This window comes from Euwallacea similis, chromosome 10 (assembly GCF_039881205.1).
Source record: "Euwallacea similis isolate ESF13 chromosome 10, ESF131.1, whole genome shotgun sequence".
Classification (NCBI taxonomy): domain Eukaryota; kingdom Metazoa; phylum Arthropoda; class Insecta; order Coleoptera; family Curculionidae; genus Euwallacea; species Euwallacea similis.
Window position 1 is genome coordinate 2,999,281 of NC_089618.1, and position 21,480 is coordinate 3,020,760.

Genomic DNA, 21,480 nt, shown 5'->3' on the forward strand with positions numbered 1-21,480 from the left:
AACCGTTACTCTTCAAGTGCCATAATACGTGCCATATGACAAGCAAAGCGACACGTCGATCGGCTGTCTTTTTCGAGATTTTTAGGTGCCACTCCAGGTCTGGTACTTGGCCTCAAGTAGCCGCAAAAATTGCCTCATTAAGCATTTCTATCCATAACGAGTCAAACAGTGGCGCACCGTATTAATGACCTAATCCCGGCCATCAATCACGAATTATTATTTCGAAATCAGAGGAAGAATCAAAGGAAAATTGCCACTACTGAATTGCTATTATGATGGAAGGTAAACGAACTAAAATCTGAAATTTATTATTAAGGCGTAAACCACGCGGTAGATGAAAACACGGGAAGATGACAATGGACCTCCGGTGCTTCTTCAGCTACGCACAAAACATTTATGAGCCGCCTGAAATTTCGGTGTACGTGTTATTTGTCAATAACTGGACGACAACCATCAGTGTCTTGACCACGGGCATTGTGCGTCCACCTCTCATTTATGGATCTACGACACAGCGTTAATTACCTTCTTCGTCTAACTGTTCCCGAAAAGCTAATTAACTGCTCCGCCATCACCCGTAATTAATTACTGTCTCAATACCACCAAAATTTGAATGTTAAACTGCCTTAGAACCGCTACCGATCCAGACACGAAAATCGGCTTTGTCTGTGCATCTCGAGATGTTTCTTTGCTTTTGGGCCATTAGGCCAGAGTTGAGTTTAGGCAGAATGACTCTGCAACCTTTGCATGTATTGGTTGTTTAATAACATCTATAAGAGGTAACTGTTAGTTCTCATTCGAAGATTGGGTCGAAAAATGCTTTTGATTGTCAATTGTGAATGACTGGCCATTAATTTATTCCTGCGAAGCGTCTGTGGACTTATGAGTTAAATCAAGAAAAGTAGAATATTCATGGTCCGCAAATAAATTATAGTTAGTGAGAGCGTGCGAAAAAGACATCTTGCCGCACGCACAGGACCATCTAGTTCGGACGGCTGCGGTAGCCGCCAGCCTGGGGTAAAGCGCTATTTCGCGCACCAGAGTTTCAGCAAGACTATGTAGTTTTTTTCTTAATATCAAGAGTTTATTTAAGGGGATGCGGTATGAAATTCTTTGTGTGAGCCACCGGCTTTAAGCTTCTGAAAAGGGTTTATTTACCCAAAGCTCAGCGGCGTGGAATATTCATAGCAATTTATAAAAACCTTTGGGTATTTACGTGAATGAGATTGACAGAGGACTCTGGAAAGTTTTCGAAAAAATGGAAGTTCCCCAAACGTGCGCAACACAGATATCGTCCAAACCCGTTTCTTCGGGATAGGGGGTTCGTTCTTTGTTTGACGAGAGACCACCCTCGTGAATATGTTTTACGTGGTAACTTTCTTCGGGACAGTGAACTCGTGAGTGCTTTACAGTTCATTTATTGTATTACTAAACAATATATGAAAGTAATGCACTTAACATTAACTTGGCAATTCACGCTCGGAGTGTTTGTTATAGAGTTGGAAGAAGGAGCGCAGCGCAACTAAGGAAACGGCTGGTGATATTAACTCACAGTATCATGATCGTGATGTTGATCGTAATACCGTTTGATGCTTTTCCTAAATTCCTAAAATAAAAAATTAGATCTTAAATTTTAACCCAAGGGTCGACGCTCATAGGCATACCCTTAACTTAGGAAGCAATCGTCGACTACCCGGGTACTCATCATGTTAACGCGTAGCATCCCAATGAATAGCCGATCGAACCTTCATTGATCATGTCGGCTGAGTGGTACCTAAATTGGACCGAAGTTATAGGTCCGACAAAGAATATTGCTGGAAATCCCGGACATCAAGCAGCCCTCATCTGGGGATGGTGAACGTTAACGCTGGGAATTTCTTGCCTAAACATAGCTATTACCATAATAATGGGTAGAAAAAAACCGGTAATGTTCGAGAACAGGGATACAACTTACTGCATACATAGGCGCAGCATTGGGGTACATTAATCGGAGAAAATAACTTAACACAAATATAAACTTAACACCGTTAAGTGCAAAATGACCGTATCTACCAAGCGCGGGGGGTTAAAGATGAACAATTTTTGAAAGAATTTTTCTTTGCCCTGTATGGCAGTTTTTTGAAAACGAGTGCACGTCAATGATCTTAGAATAGGCGAGTTTTCAGAATATTTTTTGTTAATGACAATCAGTTAAGGCATTTCCGATATACGAGCTCTCAAAAATGGCTGAAAAATTCTGCTATTTTTCATGCATTTTATACGTTTTTAATTGTAGAATAACGTAATTTTCGAACATTGTTAATATGCGAGGCGCGATAAACCCGAAAGGATTGCTTTCATGTATATTGCACTAAAATTTGTCGATAATTTTCGGTGCACCTATTAGATACAAGTACCCCTTCACTTCCTACGCCACTGACACTTGCTCTATCAGAAAGTCATTGTATCTGTGGAAAACAACTCGTCTATTTTACTTATTAAGAACTCAGGTGCGTCCGGTGCAATTATTTTTAATACAATTATCCCCAGCTTAGAAAAACGAGGTTCGCAGCTTTTCATGTGTTTAAATTTGCTACGACGCTGGCGTCTAACCAACCATAAAATTAAATTTTAAGAAAATTATGGAAATCTCCAAAACGCCCTAAACTGTAAGGCACCTCTTTTGATATCACCCGGACAAAAAAAGCTTTTTTAAGCTTTTTTCAAATTAAATTTTAACAAATAACTCGGGGCATGTAGCACAAGTGCTACACGCCTTTGGTGTGCATAAATTTAATTTCTGAAGGCTGAAAAGCGTTCGCTGCATTTTCGGGTTAATTCCTTAACGTATTGATTCCGCTGAATTTGCTTGCTCTACTGAGAAAAAAATTGGGCCTTCGAGGTAATTTAAATTAAAAGACGAAGTTCCGAATATCGGAGGCGCCTCATTTTGGTCGGCGTCTAAAACCTTCCTCTGCGTGCCGCCGCTGACGATGTCGATTTGCTCTTGACCATTAGACCCAGTGACGGGATAGGTTAATACTCTTTTGAAACTAACTAATGTGCCCATATTGTTAAGGTGTGAAAATAATCACCCTTAATTAGCTTCCGAGTATACGGAAATATCGCGTCCTCGACAGCTGATTTGCCGGATTCACCTAAACCTCTTCTATAGAGAAGCACAAATACTCAATTACCATAATTTGATAATTTACCACTTATCAGGTGTCAGTTTATAATGCTTGTTTAAACAAAATTATGGTTAAACTAATCCTCTTTTCTGTGAAGATTTATCTAGACAGACTAGAAGAATCTAGTTCCTATGGCAATGCCGAATCGATTAGCCAGATAGTACCGTTTTGTTTTGTAGTTGCCTCATCAGACACCACTAATTTATTAGTATTAAATTTGATAATTCACCCATGCTAATTGCATTCCAAAAAAAACCTAATGACCTGAGAAAGGCTAAAACACTCATATTGTCGATTCTCGGTGGTTTTCAATAATAACTCTAACCGTTCCCGGAGATCTTTTCTCACACTATGCTCATTAGACGTCGATTCACTAGAAGGACACCGCGATTCCTTTTTTGTTTTTGTTCTGCGTTACAGTTCATTTAGGCGAACTGAACCAACTGTTGCCGACTACTTTTTGCCCATTGACCATTGAAAATGATGTATGACCGTTTAAGTGGCGTGTGAGCCACTTTTACTTTGCCCTTCACCTCGACAAATTTGCATCGATTGGAGATTTCGGAGCTTCAATCACGGCACCAAATTTGGCGCCAATTAATCTGGCACCAATTACGGCGGCTAGATGTCATATTACAGCTCTGATGCTCGTTATATAGACTGTAATGGCCATTATGATGAACGTATAATTGTTTCAGATAATTATTACTAATTTGTGCTTCTTATCTTTATCCCATTTCATCACGTCACTGCTTAAATGGCCTATTCCGGACGATTGTTGTATGATAATTATATAGCGATCATCGGTTTTGTCGGCAGAGAGTACTTTTTATGGTGAGGTACCTGTGGCTTTAAATAATTACTCCGCTCGAGAGCGCCACAGTCTTAAATAATTTATGGTACTTTTTTGTCGGGTTTTATATGGTGGTTTTTCAATTTTCAATGCCACTTAAGTCTTGAAGTAATTTTCCTACTCGTTGTGCGAAGTTGGTCTTTTCAAACAAGAACGTGCGCCGCTACTGTTTATTTATAGCCTCACATTATTGGAACTTTAATAATTCGTAATTTTGTTTTAACGGAATTTGGGACAATTTGCAAATGTGACAACGTCGCCTGCAATTTGACAACTATGTTTCCGAAATTTGACTTATTGAAAAGGAACATTGCCCTGACGAGGACAAGCAGGAAACTCTTACGGCAATAAAAATCCTCGAATTTTTACTTTTTAGGATTTTGATAACGCTAATGTTTAAATCCGCATGGGTATTAACCTAGTGCTGTGCCATTAATGTGAGGGCTAACAAAGGTTTATTATTTCAAGGCGAATCTTGAAATTCCTTGACAAACATTGATAATGCGGTTTAGAGGATTTCAGAGAGTTTTAGGCAGGTTTCGATAGGACTTCAAACAACTTTGAAACTAAAATTGCACAACCTCGTTGCCTTTGCATATTTTCAAGCACTCTTACTTTAACCTCAATGGCCATAAAATATGCATTGCATCATCCCTTACTTATCCCACAAACCCTTTCAGAGCATTTACCTATCCTTGTCTTCACCATTCAACCTACCAAACACGGCACTAATTCCGCCTCAGAATCACGTGTCAAGTGCCATCTTTTGAAAATTCAAATCAGGTCAATTGCTATTGCGCGTGCTCCTGTCATACATTCGTTTGTTTGATACTTTGTACTTTTAGTTTTACTAACGATTCTTCAGGAAAAGTATGTGAATTTCGGTGTTTGTGTTGTTGAAAATATTTGAAAATGGTGCGTATGATAATTAAGCTCTGGTTAAGAATGTAGGAATACTGGGGGAAGTGTTTGTTTGTAAGGGATGGTTAACATAAAAATAAAATTTCTCGTTCTTATTGTAAACGAAATGTGGTAAAAGTACATCCTAAGCACTCGTCCACATATATCTCCGATAGCCGTGATCGTCTAGTGGTTAGGACCCTACGTTGTGGCCGTAGTAACCCAGGTTCGAATCCTGGTCACGGCAATGTGAAAACATTGTCACGGTGGAGATCTTTTTAATTTATTTTTTGTTTTACAAATTTTTTTCTTTATTTTTAAGTTCCTCAAAATAGTGACAAAATTATTTTTTGCTTAAAAAAAATTCAAATAACTTTTTTAAGCTGATTTTTCATCAGGATGATAAATTTTTTTATTTTGTATTTAAAACATTTTTTTAGAAAATGTATTAGTATTACTAAAATAAATTTGGGCCAAAAACAATTTTTTTATTTAATTAAAAAAAAAAATTTTTCTCAACTAGAAGTTAGGAATAAAAAATTTAAATATAATATAATTAAAAAGACACTCTACAATTATTTATTTATTTATTTTTTGGAAATAGTAGAAGAACAATCGCAATGAGAAGCTGCGCGCATTCCAAAACCTCAAATTATATCTAAATCCGCTCTTTTACCGAGTAATTCCAAAAGCGCGTCTCTCTCCTAATAAGCGAAAGTATTTCAACTATTTCCTCATTGTCTTACTTATTTCGGAAAGTCTTTCGAATAATGCTAATGCTCGCACAGCAGCAGACATGCGTCTGTCGCGACATATTTCAATGTACAACTGGAATAACAATTATTATTATATCGGTAAAATAATCTCTAAATAGGTAAAACAACAAGGCGAAGAAATCCGCGGAATTTTGCGTTTCAACCGGATCAGAGGCAATTTACAATTTTCACAGTTGTTGCTTTCTCTGGCGAACACCCTGTATGTTGATCCGGATAAAAGAATAACAGGTGGGCCGTGCAGTAGGAAAACTAATGGTATTAAGCATTCAATTAACCCCGAGTAGGGTATCGTTACCGATAGGGTCATTAGAGTGGCATTGGAGCAGATCGGAGTCATCTGGGAGCGACATTGAACGCGATCCGATTCGGATGATCGGTCATGCGTCCCTTAGACGCGCGTGCTGAAAAACAGCTCTATTTCTAGTTTTTTTACGAGATTACAACGTATAGTAAGTACCTGGTTGATCTTCACGTCTCTTGCGTGTATACACATCAAGAATAACATTTTTTTTTAAATTGGTCATTCACTGAAGTGACAGGCAGAACTTGAAATGCAACTTTTGGAATTTCCGATTTTGAACCCTTAAAGAAAAGCGAATTGCAAGTGTTTATACCCGTTTTATACCCGCATTTTATATCGCGTTACCCGAATTTATTATATTGAATATAATTTTTTATGTTAAATGATCGGCGATCATATATAGGACATTAAAGCAATTTATGGAAATGAAGAATTTTCCGCGGTATTTTGCAGTCTCTCTCTCTCCCTCTCTCTCTCTCTCTCTCTCTCTCTCGGAGGATTCATGCTAAAAATACCTTTCCAAAGAACTAAAGATGAAGACGTCACACAGAGTGTCACGGCAATTAGCCACCGAACTTATAGCGCCATTAAACCAATACGAGAACCACCGATTCCATATCGAACCAATAAAAATCGCATATATTTAATAAGCGCGACTATTATCGATCCGAGTCGCTTATGCGTCTCGAGCTTTAATTAAGAACCACTCAGAACCCGTAAACAGGTCGGCAAAAGAGGTGAGAAGGGAAAAAACGCACAAACCCACAATAACAATCCCTAATAATAATAATAATAAATTCGCGTCATGTTTTGGAGATAAGATGTGCGCAGTAACGAGGCTTGGGCGCAGTGGGATGTTGCTGGTTTTGGACAAAAATCCGGGCATGATTAATACACCGGCGGTTTGAAAGGAATTTATTAAAGTCTTGTTATTTTCGCCCTGGAATGTCTGCGTAAGTTGGGTATGTGTATACTAGTAATTGGGTCCACTTCCTGCTTCCGATTAGAAGATAAATCGGAATTTTCAACTGATGGGGCCGGCCCGTTCGGTGTACCAGTACCACGGCGAGTAAAAATAATAAATTCTAACTTTAATCAAAGAAAACGACAGAATTACTGAATAGCAAAATAATTATTTACCAAGTTATCTGATCTTTTTTTCCAGGTCCCGATATTAATATTCCTAAACTAAAAAGAGGCATTTGGAAGTGACTATTTGAGTTATCAAGAGACCTGATTCATATTCATGACTACTCAGTTTCGATTTGGCCTAGCCGAACCCAGGTGCGTAGGTAAATCGTTTACATACAAACTTCGCATGCACGAGGGCACACCAAAACCGAATTAATGGTCACGCCACTGGAACCCATCATTATTTACCCGCCAAACATGCTGCTTTACTGTTATAGCTTTTGAAACATCTTATTTGAAACCCGGTGAAATATGATTTTCCTAGGGAATTTTTAATTATATTTATCGTTGTAACGACCAATTCGGGTTCTTAAGTAACTAATCTTCAGATATAGTCGCTAATAAAAACCGTAAAATGGCACCGACGGAAGTTAGTCGCGTCAAAAACAAACTCGTTTTTTATTAGTACAAACGAGTTTAGGAGTCATAAAGACAATAAAAGTGAAGTGGCGACATGACACTTCGCAGAGCACCTCGTTTTTCTGGAACCGGAGGCCCCACGGGGGTGCCCTTGTCGGTTGCAGAACCGGATTTAGCGCAGCCGCACACGCTCCTTCACAGCAAGGAAAAAGGGAAAGTTTTAGAGCTTTGGTACCAACGCTTTGGTAAACAAATTTTCCACTAACTCTCTAAATTTGTGCTCCATTGTAACTGATATTCCATACATCTCCGTTAAATTCATTGTTTTAAAAGTCAATCGGACACCTTGTATATTTCTAGCAAATTGTGGAAAATATTTGGGATTTAAAGCTGTAATTGGAAACTCCGAAAATCTATTGAAAAATTCGAATATTTCTCGTAAATTCTAAAAAATTATGGAATAAAATTTTTTTCCATAAATTTCAAAATAGTCCGTAAATTTTAATTATTTAATCACTCCGCAAATCTCTCATAAATTCTGGAAAATACCAAGGAGATCCAAAACTGCTTTTCCTGAAAGAAAACATTCCCCACTTTTATTTACTAAATCCATCAATTCAGATTTTCCATAAACTTGAAATATCACAATAATCTCCCCCTTAAACTAGTCCTAACCTGGCATGCACGCCATGATGCATTTCCAGTGGCACATGTAAGCGATACGGCATTAAAAGTACACCGATAATCCTTGCAGATTTCTTGTTGGTTATGACAAGTTTATATTTCGCGAATTGTACGGTACCATCGACGGGTACTGGTGTGCGAAGCATGCTCCTAAAGCTAAAAGTAGCACCTTTTTGTATATTGACTTTAAGTTGAATATTATTATTTGTTATCTCATCAAATCCGGTGGTACCGTTGGGCACTGCGGCCAGAGAGCCTAAAAAACTTCAAGTGCCTCGTTCTTATCTAATCGCTCAAACCGGGGAAAAATCTATTTTAACAAGAATGGCATTTGAGAAATCCCGAAGCCCAACGAGTACTAATTTATGGTTCCGAGCATAATGATTGGTTGATTAGAGTTTAAGGGGAACCGTTAGGCAGCGCGCAGAAGCCCGTACGAAATTAATCATGTCGTTTGGGACGTCCCCCGGCGCTATTATTTTTACGAAACCCCATTTGTTAGACGCTGCTGTGCCCGCGTAAACTATCAGTTATCTCTGTCTAATGAACGTGCACGGTACCACTTTGTTTTCACCGGTAGAAGAGGGAAAAACTCTAATTCGGTCATATGTTTCTCGCACTTGTCAAGAATAATGAGCGTTCGGAATGATACCATCCTCGAATGAGTCAAACTCAATTATGCCTAAAAAAACCAAGGTTATAATAAGACGGTACCGTTAGGTCAGGGTGGTTTCGCCAGGTCAACCTGGTACCAACCCGTTAAGATGGTACCACCAGAGGTGCTAACTTATTTATCAAGATTTAGTCCATAAATAAAAACATATCAGGTCACATCCTCGAGTTCAGGTGGTACCACTTTGAATATGTGGGTCAGCATGGCAAGTTTTTGCGACTGTAGTTAATATCGTTAATTTTCTAACTCTCTAATACCATCAGGCAAATGTAATACCTTCAGATCCAGGTAATTACCATATTAATAAAAGTTCACTTCAAAGAGGTATCTCTAGACAAAGGTGGGGCCGCGTATGTCACATTTAAACAGAACGATTTAGTCCCCAATTCAGGTCTTCGGTCCGCTGTAATTTATCTATTTGTTTCATGCGAAATTTCAAAATTAAATGGCAAAGTTTTCCGGTACTATGAGATCTAGATGGTACCTGAATTTCAGTTAAGATTGAGTAAAACCAGAAACTTTCTCCTATCTCCATAATTAGCGACTTTTCTTTAATCCCAATAGGTATGTGAATGGCAAATAAATTTTGGCACGGATTTAACATGATTTTGAGAATATGAGGTTGATATCTCATAAGCAAGCGGGTGACAGTTAAAATGTGTTTCTCAAGATGGTATCACATTTGAAAATTTAGAATAGCGCTATATCTGTCAAGAAGGATCTGCTATAAGTAAGTCTGTTACGGTAGTATCTTTAAATGACAATTTTTACGAGTTCTTAAAGGTAAATACTGAAATTTTTTAATTACGCTTCTGGTACCACCTTTTAATAACTTAGCTGTTTTGTAATTAAATTAAAATACATAGAGTACTTAAGCAACAGTAAATATAACCTCAACAATCATGTTTGAGCAAACAGGGTGGTACCTTGTAAGCAGAGTTGTACTAAGTAATCAAGGTGGTCTGCCGAGTCAAAGTGATGTCATTAAGACGCAATCGTGTGTCAATAAGAGATGACACTTTAAACACAAGTTCGATAGTTCTTTAATCAGGCTGGTATTGCTTTTAAAGTGTTAAAATCATGTTAGGTTTTAGTAATACCAAACAGTCAAGTGGTACTGCCAAGTTAAAGTGATGCCACGATGTTAAGTTAGTTTTCCATTTATGACAATTGCTTCATTAAAGCAAGTCTGAACGCCTCCAAATTAACGTGGCACTCAGAAGGGTGTTTTTGTCGTGTGATTATGATTCTGGTACCACCGTAATTTCTACATTTATCCAGACAATAATCAAAATCTAGTCTACTAGAATCAAATTAAACTACAGTCGTTCCGTCAAGCCGGTGTGGTACCATATCTCTCATTTAAGTAATATGTAAGGAAGTACGTTTAAGTTTCGTTAAAGTACAAGAGAAATATTCGGTTTTTTATTCTTACTTCTAGTACCACGTATAAAACGTGAAATCACTTAAAACCATGTTATTTCATTGTCATACTGTATCGTGCCATAGGTGGTGCGGCCAAATGAAAGTGATGTCATCATATCGAGGTCGTGTCATGTTCTTATAATAGACTCAAAAAATGCAATTTTATGTATCCGTAGATTAAATTTATTTAGACAAATGGTCACGTAATTTTGATTCTGGTATCACTTACATATTTATATTTCATTCATAAAAAAAAATGAAATATGGCAAATTTCATTTTTTTAAATTTTGGTTTAAACTACCGTCAAAACGAGATGGTACCATATCCCTCAAACGTTATGACGTATATTATGTGGTTCCTTAGTAACGAGTCTGATACCACTCTTTTTTAAAAACGAAGGTGGTAGCTTAAGATCAAGATGGTATTATTCAACGAGATAATGTCTTGACCGATAGTACTAGTCAAGATTTTTAGTTGAACCGTACCCGAAAATGAAGCTGATACCAGGTTTAATAAACCGCTAAGACAGGTAATGTGATCCTCGTTAAGTCAAGGTAATGTAGTATAGTCAAGACAAAGTTGTATCTACATACCTGCCGTATTTCCCCTACGTGAGCTACAAAGATAATTAATCAAATCTCTGGCTCCATCCTAAATGACTTGTCAAAAATTGACAATTATCTAGGTAGTACCTAACGGTATCCCTTTCAATAAACTGAAAACTTTTAGTCGAAATAATCGACATCTTAATTTACCACTCTTAATGGCAAAAATCCAACAATATGCGCAATGAATCGAACAGTTCCCATCAAACGAAGAGTACCTACGGTACGACTTAAACAAATTCCATTGGTCGTTAAATTAGAACCACTTACTGTCCGGCATTCTCGAGTACTCACACAAGTGAGCCTCAGTTGTTTGAGATACATTTACATCTGGCACTTGATTGAATTCTTTTAAGGGTACGACGAGCAAAAATGGGTACTACCGTAAATCTATTTGCATTGTAGAACATTGTCTGTTCGACCGAAAGGTTTTCATTGAATTTTATGAGTTTACTACCCGAACATCCACTATGTTTTTATGATACTTATATAATTTAATGTCCAATACCAATAAATTTGATGGTACCACTATTATCTATCAGTGAAGGCAGCTGTTGGAGGAATGTGCCCCATATAGAGCCTCACCCAGCGGTTAAATTGCTCCGCTAATTATCAAAATATTTCCTAAAAGCCTTAAAAACTAGCTTAGTATGCGCGGTGGTACCGATAGTACTCGACGAAAGCTTTAGCGTACGCGCCATCTCGACTTGAAATGGTTTATTCCAATCACATAGGACAATTAAAGCGAAATAAAAAATGAAGAGGCAAGACCTTAAGCGACGTCTAATTGCCATATAAAGTTACTTCTGGTACCACCATTAAGAGCTTTTTCAAACATGTTAGAGCACGGGATACTATTGCTTTGCTCTATCTGAAAAGGCGATTTGAATCTTAATCTATTCAGTCAAATTTGTCTCAGTTCCTTATTGACTTGTCTCTGCGCGGGTACCACTCGAGTACCGGAGATTTCAACAGTGTAATTTATAGATAGGAGTGAAATCAGGTTCGGATCTAGGCGAATACGCCCCATATATCGCCTAATATAATAACACCGTGCAATTAACAATGTCTAGTTAACAGTACTTTCCGAAGCACCATTTACATATTAGGAACCTCAAGAGTACGCTCATTAGCATGGTAATTATGCGATTCAATAGGCCTCGAGTGATGCCATTCTTCAGATTCGAGATTAGTATTCACCCCGGAAAGGAGCGATGGTTCCCCTCTGCCGGGTACCACCCCAGTTAAAAAATATCGGAAAATAAAATCTAATCGCAGTCTTCATCGCCATATGAGGACATCTGTCATTTACCAACGGTCAAAAATAATATGTGAAAGTATAGCACTAGACAAGGGTACCCGGAAGGGGTACCACTAAGGAGTTTTTCCATTGAAAAATTTTTGTTTTTTTAATGGGTTTTCGTATATCTCTTCGTCGTATTCTTCGATTTCTTGTAATGTTTTATCCCGCATTTTGATTTGACTTCAGTTCAAACGGGTACATATTCAGTCAGGTTTTTGGTGTTGGATTCTGCGTGAGGCATATTCGTCCATGTTTAGCCTTTTTATCTTACAATTTTGTTGTGCTTGTTATCTTTCTGGCAGGGTATAAAACAGGGGAAGGTTCTTTTTGGTCATATTCGTCCTACTCATGTTACTGCTTGTTTCATCCCCACTACGACTTTTGTTACCAAAAAGGGTATTTTGAGGTGTTTTTTTATTATTTTTTTAAATTTGTGCCAGTTTCGATCTTTCATGGCTTGTTTCGATCTTGTTTGTGGAGGAGCTAATATTCTTGCATGCGACGTGTTTAAACCTGCTTTTTTTTCTAATAATTTCAAGAATGTCTACTTTTTATTGTTTTGTATTGATTTGTGCACTGTTTTGCTTCGGTATCGGATAAATTACCATATGCAGGGCAAAAAAAGCTCTTTCATACGGATGTTTTATAGGCACGTGCCAAAGGAATGTCCGAAGCAAGAGAATCAACCGGTGGCAGATGTTTCCTCATAGGGCGTAATAATTAAGGGTCGATTAGCATAATTAGGGCAGCATTTACATTTTTACAGTATAAATAATGCATTTGTAACAACTGCGATCCAAGATTAGTCTCATGTTAATCATGTGAGTACGTCATGCATGCAGCTGCGCCTCTGACAGAGAAACGACGAAAATAGTTTCAATTCTCGTTTTATTTACAAAAAAAAAATAATAAATCACATTTTTACATAAATAAATAATAACGCCGCAATTTGATGTCTGTCGCTAGAGATAAACCAGTGACGAGCATTTGTACCTGCCTCATTTACACACAACCTACTTGTATTTGGAATTCGGACTAGAAATCTAAATTTAAAACACTTTCCCTATCATCTAAAGTTTAAAAGTTCTTTCAAGGCCGCAATGTATGACTGAGCCATCTGCAGAGTCTCGAATTTGCTCAATTTCTGCTCCTCATCCAAACTGGGAATCACTTTGCGCAGCCTGTCAAAGGCCTCATTGAGGCTGCAAAGGATTTTTCGCTATTGTGGACCAAAGATTTGAAAGATGCACTTACCCGTTCATTCTCCTTCGTTCTCTCGCATTGGCAGCCAGCCTCCTCCTCTTCATCACAGAGGGCGAGGCCGGACGCTCCTTACTAGACTTTTTTCTCCTCTTCCTCCTTTTGTCGCTCTTCTCCTCATCTCCCTCCCTCTTCAAGGCGAAAAAGTTTATATTCCCTAAGAAACATGATAATGATTACTCACATCACCATCACCACTGCAGCCCTCACCATAACTGGACTTGAAGGAAGACCCAGACATGAAAGAGTCATGAGTGTTGCTCTCGTAGAATTCGCTGATCGCATCGTCCACTTTGATAAATCCTGGCTGGTGTTGGTAGTTGTAGATCGAAGCTTCAGAACATTGGTCGCTGAAGTAGATTAACGCCTCTTGATGATGGTTGTCGCCGGTTGATCCGGAGTGATAGCGGGAGCGCAGAATGTCCATGGTTTCACTTCACTTGCATTTTTCCTCTCACATCAGTACCACGGCGAAACGAAACAAAAAGAGTTCAAGTAGATCGTGCGATGACCCATGCGGAAATAAAACTATGGGAAGGGATGGGACTGACCTGCCTCTTGGTCGCGTGCCATCGCATGCCATGCGGTATTTTACCCCGCAGGGGTGGATTCGAGGAAATGTTGGCGGTTGAGGACAGGCTTAGTGGTGACTAGAATAGCCCATTCATGAAAAGTATATTTTTTAACACCACAATATGGTACCGTTTGATTCCTATAAATATGCCAGAATGTTCTTTACGTGGTTCAGAAGAAAAACTTAAAAAAAAACAGATAAGTCCTTGTGTAAATTTTTTCGGAAAATTCAGAAAGAGATTCAATAGAATGATGAAAAAATTCATAAAAATCATACGTTGAGGCATCACTTTCGAAAAGACTTCAGTGCTTCCTCATTAATGGTTCGTGTAAAATCTAAAGTAACATGATGTAACTTGAACCGAAGACAAATATTAAACAGTTTAGACAAATCGTTAAGCTGAGGCCACTAACGTCATGAAAGGTACCAAAATATCGTGAAACTCAAAGCTCTCTCGAATCAGATAATAGACACCTGAATGATCCTTTCGAAATTATGTTTCTAAGATAAAACTGTACTAATGATTCTCAGTGCATTTGCACCTCCACCTGTCGCCTCAATATAACAATAATTAAAGGATCATTATATTCACATATGAAATTAGATTCGACCGTTTTCAACGCACCGTGGCACAAGACCCATGAACAGGTGCAGGAACCCATTCGCGCGATATCACCTCGACGCCTTCGCGCGCGCGCGCGCGTCTTTATTCAAACAATGAAACGATTCCAGAAAGGAATCAAAAATAGACGTGATTGACCGGTGTTGAATTAGGCTGACGTCGCGCCACCAATCGGCAAGTGTCATAAAAAAGAGAAAACAAAAGAGCGGTCTCAGGTACCGCCAAAGGACGGGCCTGTTTGCCGAACGAATGAGCACTTCTGCGGCATCTGTGAACAAACGTTTATTTTTACAATTAGCGCCTAATAGCGCGTGTTGACGATCGTGATGGTACCAATTAATTTATCTGTGTGGTACCAAAGTGTGGTACCTACTTTACAGAACCTGGAGTATTGGAACGACTTAATTTCCAAGCTCATAATGGAGACAACAAACAAATTGGGGTCATTAAGTAGATGATAAATAAAGATAAATAAATGGTCTAATTAGTGGGCTTAATGAGGAAGCTTGCTGGAGCTTAAATCGGGTGAGCGCCGTGGCCGTTACGATTTTTTCCGAATTTTCCCACGCTTTGTGAGGTACAATTCCGCGCATGCCGCCTCCATTAAGGCCTCAATTTTCCACTTAAAATATTTATTTTTCCGCGCGTTCATCTAAAACCGGATTCCGCATTAGGTTTAGGTAAAACTATTCGAAATCTCCATGTAGGCTCGCTGAATTACCTGTTAACCGCCTGCAAATTGCCGAGTAAATACAATAGTTGCGCTTCTTTTATTTATCCGAGAATGCCCGTCTGCGTCTTATCTACCTCCCAAGTATGTCTGTTTCCTATTGTGACTTCGAAACCGATCAAAAACCATCTAAAGCTTGATGCGCCATAATTCTACTTTTACCTCTGAGGATCTATTAATTTGAAACAATTAAGATTGAATCGTAAAATGAACTTCCGTGTTGGAACCATCGGCCACTAAGGAGAATCGGTTTTATGGTGCCACAGGCTGGTACTACGTGGTTAATGGTCCTCTGGATAATAAAAGAAGTTAAAAAGTTAACATGAGCATGCTCGATGATGTATAACCTAAAGTTTGCCAGCCGACAAGCGCAATGTCGTAGAACAAGTGGACGTAGCGGACAATTCCAATAAAATTGGTCATATTTTTTGAAGGGAATGCCGCCATCTTCGGGCCACCATTTCGCCGTCAGAGATACGTGATGTGTCGGCGCACATAAGATATAAGAGAAAAATTGTCAAGAATAATGCTACATCAAGTCCTAGATCGTTGGGCAACCAACTATTAGGTTAGGTCAAGATGGTCTTGCCGGGGGGTTTTGGACGAATGATGACGTCATCTAACATGCGCAACTTTATATCTCAATAAATAATTATTTAATTGAAAGGAAGTTAGTATTCCTTAAATCCTTAATGAACACTGAAGCTTTGCAGGACTTCATAAAACAGCTGGATCTCTTCCATTAATAATGAGCGATAACTCAAAATGATAGTCGATATTAAAATAAATAAGCAATAGTCATTCAGTAACACTTTGATAACAGCCTTACAAATAGTTCCACTGGCGAGTTAATATTATAAATTACGGTGACATTCCTGAATTTACTAATAGTAGCCGGCTTATTATCATTCTCATGTTTATTGTAGATGTATCACATAAATTTTGAGTATTATGAGAGCCATTATAATTGATAATTAATTGTTCAAAGTGAGATTTGGACGTAAATGCACGCGTGACAACCGCAGAGTTGCGATGGGTACCAAACGCCAATCACGCGAGGAAACAGCTCTTTTCTGCAAATGATATGCATATATCAAGATTACGGATTTGATTTATTCAGCTTAATGTACCTCTATGGCCTGTGCCGAACACCTACAAAGCCGCATAACTGGAAACGGCCACTATTTAATAATAATACCTATTCCTCATTTACATAACGAAAAACTGATTTTATCTACGTGGAAATGATAATGTATGTTCTAGTATTACTTTGAACTTCTTTGGTTAATTGTATTTATGCACCTCTTGGCGGTAATATGTGTGGGTACCCGATAACGGTTCCCCGCTAGGATATGTTTTTATGTAAGACAAATCAATTCAGCAAAAATGCCAATACGGTTTCTCTTTGCATAGTGGCGAAATTGGGGCTCAGAATGGTTCGCGACCGCTACGGTGACATCCTCACCGGGTCCTATAGAATAGCCTAACTTAAACTAACGCTTTTTTGCTGGAGAAGATGGAAATCTTCAAAAGACACCCAACCGTTTGGTGTCTTCCGTAGATATACCGGTAGTACTAGTTGGGTAGTGTGAGAATTGGTGTAACCCCACCCACCCACCCACCTCTCTCTTCTCCCTGACCCCAGAAGTGCTTTGTCGGCATTACTTAGACGCACAACACTCACTTATCTTCTCTTTTCCCCTATGGCCTTCCTTCACATAATTTCCTCCACCATCTGTTTGAACACCACCCACCTCATCTCACACTTCATGATTTCTCTCTCTTTTGTTTCACGCTCGAATCTCACTGCACTCACTCTCACTCTCTCCTGCTCCACTTCCCATTGAGAACAAACCAGCAGGATATGCTGTGAAACCTGTACTAGCATAAACTGTCCCGAACCAACCTGAGCTAACTTGAACTAATTATCTTTGGGTTAAAAAATAATCCTGCTTAGTCGAGGATCGTCCTGAAGGTATCCGCACACCACCTTAGTGCAACCAGTGAAAAACGTTATAACTGTTGAACAAAGTCGTTTATGGTATTGATTTCTTCTATGAAGGTCTATTGGCATATGTGGTATACGATTATCGAATTTGAAAAAACAATGGTACAGGGCCAAAAAGGAGTAAATTTAGTTGTAGGGCTATTGACGAATCAAGGACGAGGCAAAAGTAAGCTAAGGCCTCAGATTTGTGTTTTCGCGAGTCAAACGGGAATTTTTTTTTCGACTGGTACCGATTAAAAGCTTTTTTCATTTGATTCTTTTGTATTTCTTACATTTGGATTTTTCACGTATCCTGTCGCAGGCAACCTATTAAATTTACAGTGATTGAAAACCTTTTAGGTAGTAAAAACTTACTTTCCAGCCAAGGCATTAAAAGTGACATTTTACAGGCTGTTTTGTGTTACTAAAAGATAACTTTTTCTATCAATAGGCGAAAAAAAAAATTTGATGATAAGTCTCGGAGAGTTCAATGTGGGTACCCCGTACCCCGTAAAACTAACGCGAAAGGGCCAAGTTGTGCACCATTGACTTGTAAAATTCAATAGGATACAGGGTAATTTAGATGAAAAAATCCCAGCCCCCCCTCGTTGAGGCATCCCCCTAAAAACATCCCTCACTGGGGCATATAAAATTATACAATCTGAGAAATATTTAGTTGGAAAAAATGTTGAAATGTCACAACATGGAAAATTCGGTAATATACAGGATGTTTCGTTTGGAGAAGTTAATTTTAATTATTTGGGGAAATTCTCATTTATCACTTTAGCCTCGGACAAGATGAAAGAAATACACGACACCGGTACCACGCGCATTTCTGAATCTACTTTGTCATGCCCGTAACTAATATATTGTACCCAGGAGAGTACCATAATTGAGATAGTTCCACTTCCTGATGGTTACTGGCGATGGTACTTGAAACCAGCGATAATTCTTAATGCACCCGATGTCATATGGCACGCTAGACGCGTCCGTCTATATTGATTAAACTTATTAACAATTTTTAACCAATAAATAATAAATAACAGAAGCGGTTCCCCATCTGTCACAAAAACAAAACGACTTGTACCACCTCCCGCTAGGTGGCGTGTCGACAAGTCGCCTTTTTTACGCGAGTATATAGTAAGTTGCCCATTTATTACCCATTAGATATCGATTTTATATTGACTGTAAAAAGTGGTACCATCGCGTAACTAATTGCGTCTTGTCATGGGAGCCAAAATTTATGGATTATAAAATAGTAACGGGCTCTAACAGGTGATTTTAATGGGGGACTCGAACGCCTCCCGTGTCGATACTTTGCTTTTTCCATTAATTTCTCTTCCATTTTTTTTGGTGAACCCTAAGAATTAAGTGTCAGCGGCAATAAACGGCGATCGCCGAAACTCGAGTGTTATGCTAATGAATTCATTAAGAAAGCCTGTTCTTGAAAATATTTTGATTTGAATCCATTACCAGTACCATGAACTTGATGTATCCGAATTCTTGCGATTTTTGTCGGAATTAATCGCCAATTATACCGACAAATTGGCTGCCATTTCGAAATCAAATCCCATATTGCTTTGGCACATTCCGTAAGAGGGAGCACGCGCAAGAATAGCGGCGAGATCAACGTCCCTTAATTTGCGAAAAAATCATGATCCTGCTTAGAATGGGCACCATAATAAGATCGCCTAATTGGATATCTCAATTAAAACTTATCTCGCTAACACCGAAAACGACTCGCGGCGTTAGTACCCTTTAAAATGCCAAAGCCTACAGTACTCTAGTAACTAATTTGAGATAAAGAGGCGCGCTCTGTGCTGGCAGTAAAATATTTATAGGTTTCTCTAATGGTGCAGGTCATTTCAAGAGCAGCGGGGTACCACCGAGCAATCTTACAGGGTTGAGACACCCATCAGAGCCATATAATCAGGCTAAGGGCCTTCCAGTTAACCCGATTTAGCCACATCAGATTTAGTAATTTGAAAAACTAGATCGCCCACCAGTTGGCTTTTCAGATCCGTTTTCCATACTAATTAACTGTTACTGACTAATAACAACTGTTCCTTTTGTTTATCAGCCCCTTGCCTCCGATGATACCCCCGCCATATGGTGTTTGATGTGTTCGGTAATAATACGTCACCACCCAGGGTAATTGATGACGTAAAACGGTCGAAAAGAAAACAAAAGGATGATTGCTATTTTACAATGGGGTTGAAGTTATGGGAGCTTTAGCTTCGTTAGCTGGTAGTCGCTGCAGGAGAGCGATGTAAACGACGTAGGTACCCAAAATAAATGGGTACTTGGAGCACTTTCTTAAAACGGCCGAATCTCTGTGTCCGCGAAAAGAGAACATGCAAAATCATTATTACAACGTTGCAATTTTTGACAAATTCAATAACAAGCCATTCAGACGTGAAAGCGCAAACGCCCCCCTACCCTAACAAATTAGTGGTTTCAATGACTTCCCTTAATAAGTGACTTTTTATGTAGGTTTAACAGTTTTCTAATGATTTAAAACGAGGTTTGATGATTGGACGATATAATTGGAGTTTTAATGAGAAAATTGATGTCACTGCTGTTAAAAAAAACTTTAATTTTTGTTAGGTTTTGTGGTATTAATAACCTCTTCTGTGGCAACTGATTTCATTTTTGCCTTTTAGAGTTCAAAATTTCCTTAAATTTGGGTCGTTGCTGGTATGATTTAGTGCGCAAAATTTCGGGAGGCTTAAAGTTTGACATTTTCAATATGGCGGACGTTTTTCCATGATCGATAACATTCATTTGTTTTTTTTTTCCATTGTTTAGAGAGCAAAATCTTCTTTTTTTATAAAAGTTGTCAACGTGGTGTCAAGAAACTGCTTCTCTAATCATTTAATTTTTCGATACTTTCCCCACTAGGAGTCAAACACTGGATTTGCCTTAATGTTGTTAAATTAAAGCGCGGAAAATTGAATGTTGAATGTCAAACAATTTTTGACGCTGTTGACGTTGACTGTTGACGTAAATTTGCTTTTTAGCTCCAACCCTCTGAACCTTTATTCTCAGATATAGGAACCATATGTTGCTCTAGTTCATATAACGATATAGGCGCACGCCAAAAAGAGTCAAATTAGCCATGGCGACCTTCACAGAGGGGTGGTTTTCACCTAATAATTACCCATCCGAATTAGGGGGTTGCACGCTTCGAGTGTTTACTGCATCGGCGCTCTTTCCGAGGAACACACGCCGTTAACACATTGCAAACATGTATTCTCAATCCGTTATCCGTACTAATGCCGGCTGGCTATTGGCCTGTTCATGAGAATATCAGTTTTTGACAAATATAGACCTATATATTCCCATATTTGGCAATAAATGCCAACATACGGGGTCGATCTTTATGGTTTGAATTGGCCTCGAAGAGAATTTCTTTTAATGAAATATCGCCCGTTTTTTATCGTCGTCGTTAATTTCGAAGTGGTACCGTTACGTTTTAATTCGGGAATGAGTGGGTTTACTCAGGCGAAAGCAACGCCGCTTTATTAACGGAAATGAATTACGGGTACCCACCCCCTAAGCACCAGCTCTTAACCAGACGTCGTATTGATGACAATGCGCTAATGGAAGATGAAGAGATAAAATCAAAAAAAGGAGGCAATAAAATGTTGTTTATAAGATTCATAAAGTTTTATGCTCTTAAGTCATTGGTTTAATGAGTTCATCGTTATTCTGAGTTTATTGTTTGTACAGGGGGTAAATGTGGTGGTTGGTATCCGGCTAAAAGGATGAGAGTGCTCAAGAAGAGCCACCCGGTATATAGGGTGTTTGGCATGCCTTGACAGGGGACGTCTCAATTATTCAAACGCATGACGGGAAATTTATTTGAGTCGTTAAAACCTGGGCTTAAAAACTATCGCATTTCACTTTATTTATGTGACGAGAAGCAATAAAAAATCGGGTACCGGTACCCGAATGTTTTTTTGATCTCCTTTCAGATTCAATCGTTAAAACGACCATTACACGTGCAGGTTTTAACGTTTTCGTTTTCCCCGGCGAAAACGCAGTTGCGTTGGTGGCTTATGAGTG

General features: G+C 38.7%; 1 protein-coding gene and 1 non-coding gene across 3 annotated transcripts; one reads left to right on the top strand and one right to left on the bottom strand.

Annotated features, from left to right (window-relative positions):
• Nucleotides 1-5,095: 5,095 nt before the first annotated feature.
• On the top strand, nt 5,096-5,167 carry TRNAH-GUG (transfer RNA histidin (anticodon GUG)). Its single transcript has one exon. It is a non-coding gene; the product is annotated as a tRNA-His (tRNA).
• Nucleotides 5,168-13,113: 7,946 nt separating this feature from the next.
• LOC136411534 (protein lin-32-like) lies at nt 13,114-14,150 on the bottom strand. Of its 2 annotated transcripts, none has more exons than XM_066394140.1 (3): nt 13,710-14,150; nt 13,494-13,656; nt 13,114-13,441 (listed from the first exon to the last, which is right to left on the bottom strand). In XM_066394140.1, the coding sequence occupies exons 1-3, from the start codon at nt 13,924-13,926 to the stop codon at nt 13,306-13,308; spliced, it is 516 nt and encodes a 171-aa protein (XP_066250237.1). In that variant the 5' UTR covers nt 13,927-14,150; the 3' UTR covers nt 13,114-13,305. The 2 variants fall into 2 exon arrangements, with proteins under 2 accessions (XP_066250237.1, XP_066250235.1); XM_066394138.1 differs by having other exon boundaries at nt 13,494-13,630; nt 13,684-14,150.
• Nucleotides 14,151-21,480: the final 7,330 nt, after the last annotated feature.

What these genes read in the sequence shown, in the direction of transcription:
- LOC136411534 (XM_066394140.1), bottom strand. Translation starts at nt 13,926, where the DNA reads ATGGACATTCTGCGCTCCCGCTATCACTCCGGATCAACCGGCGACAAC. An exon ending in TTCCTTCAAGTCCAGTTATG is followed by an intron (nt 13,657 to 13,709) that starts GTGAGGGCTGCA and finishes CATGTTTCTTAG; the next exon opens with GGAATATAAACTTTTTCGCC. An exon ending in GAACGAAGGAGAATGAACGG is followed by an intron (nt 13,442 to 13,493) that starts GTAAGTGCATCT and finishes AATCCTTTGCAG; the next exon opens with CCTCAATGAGGCCTTTGACA.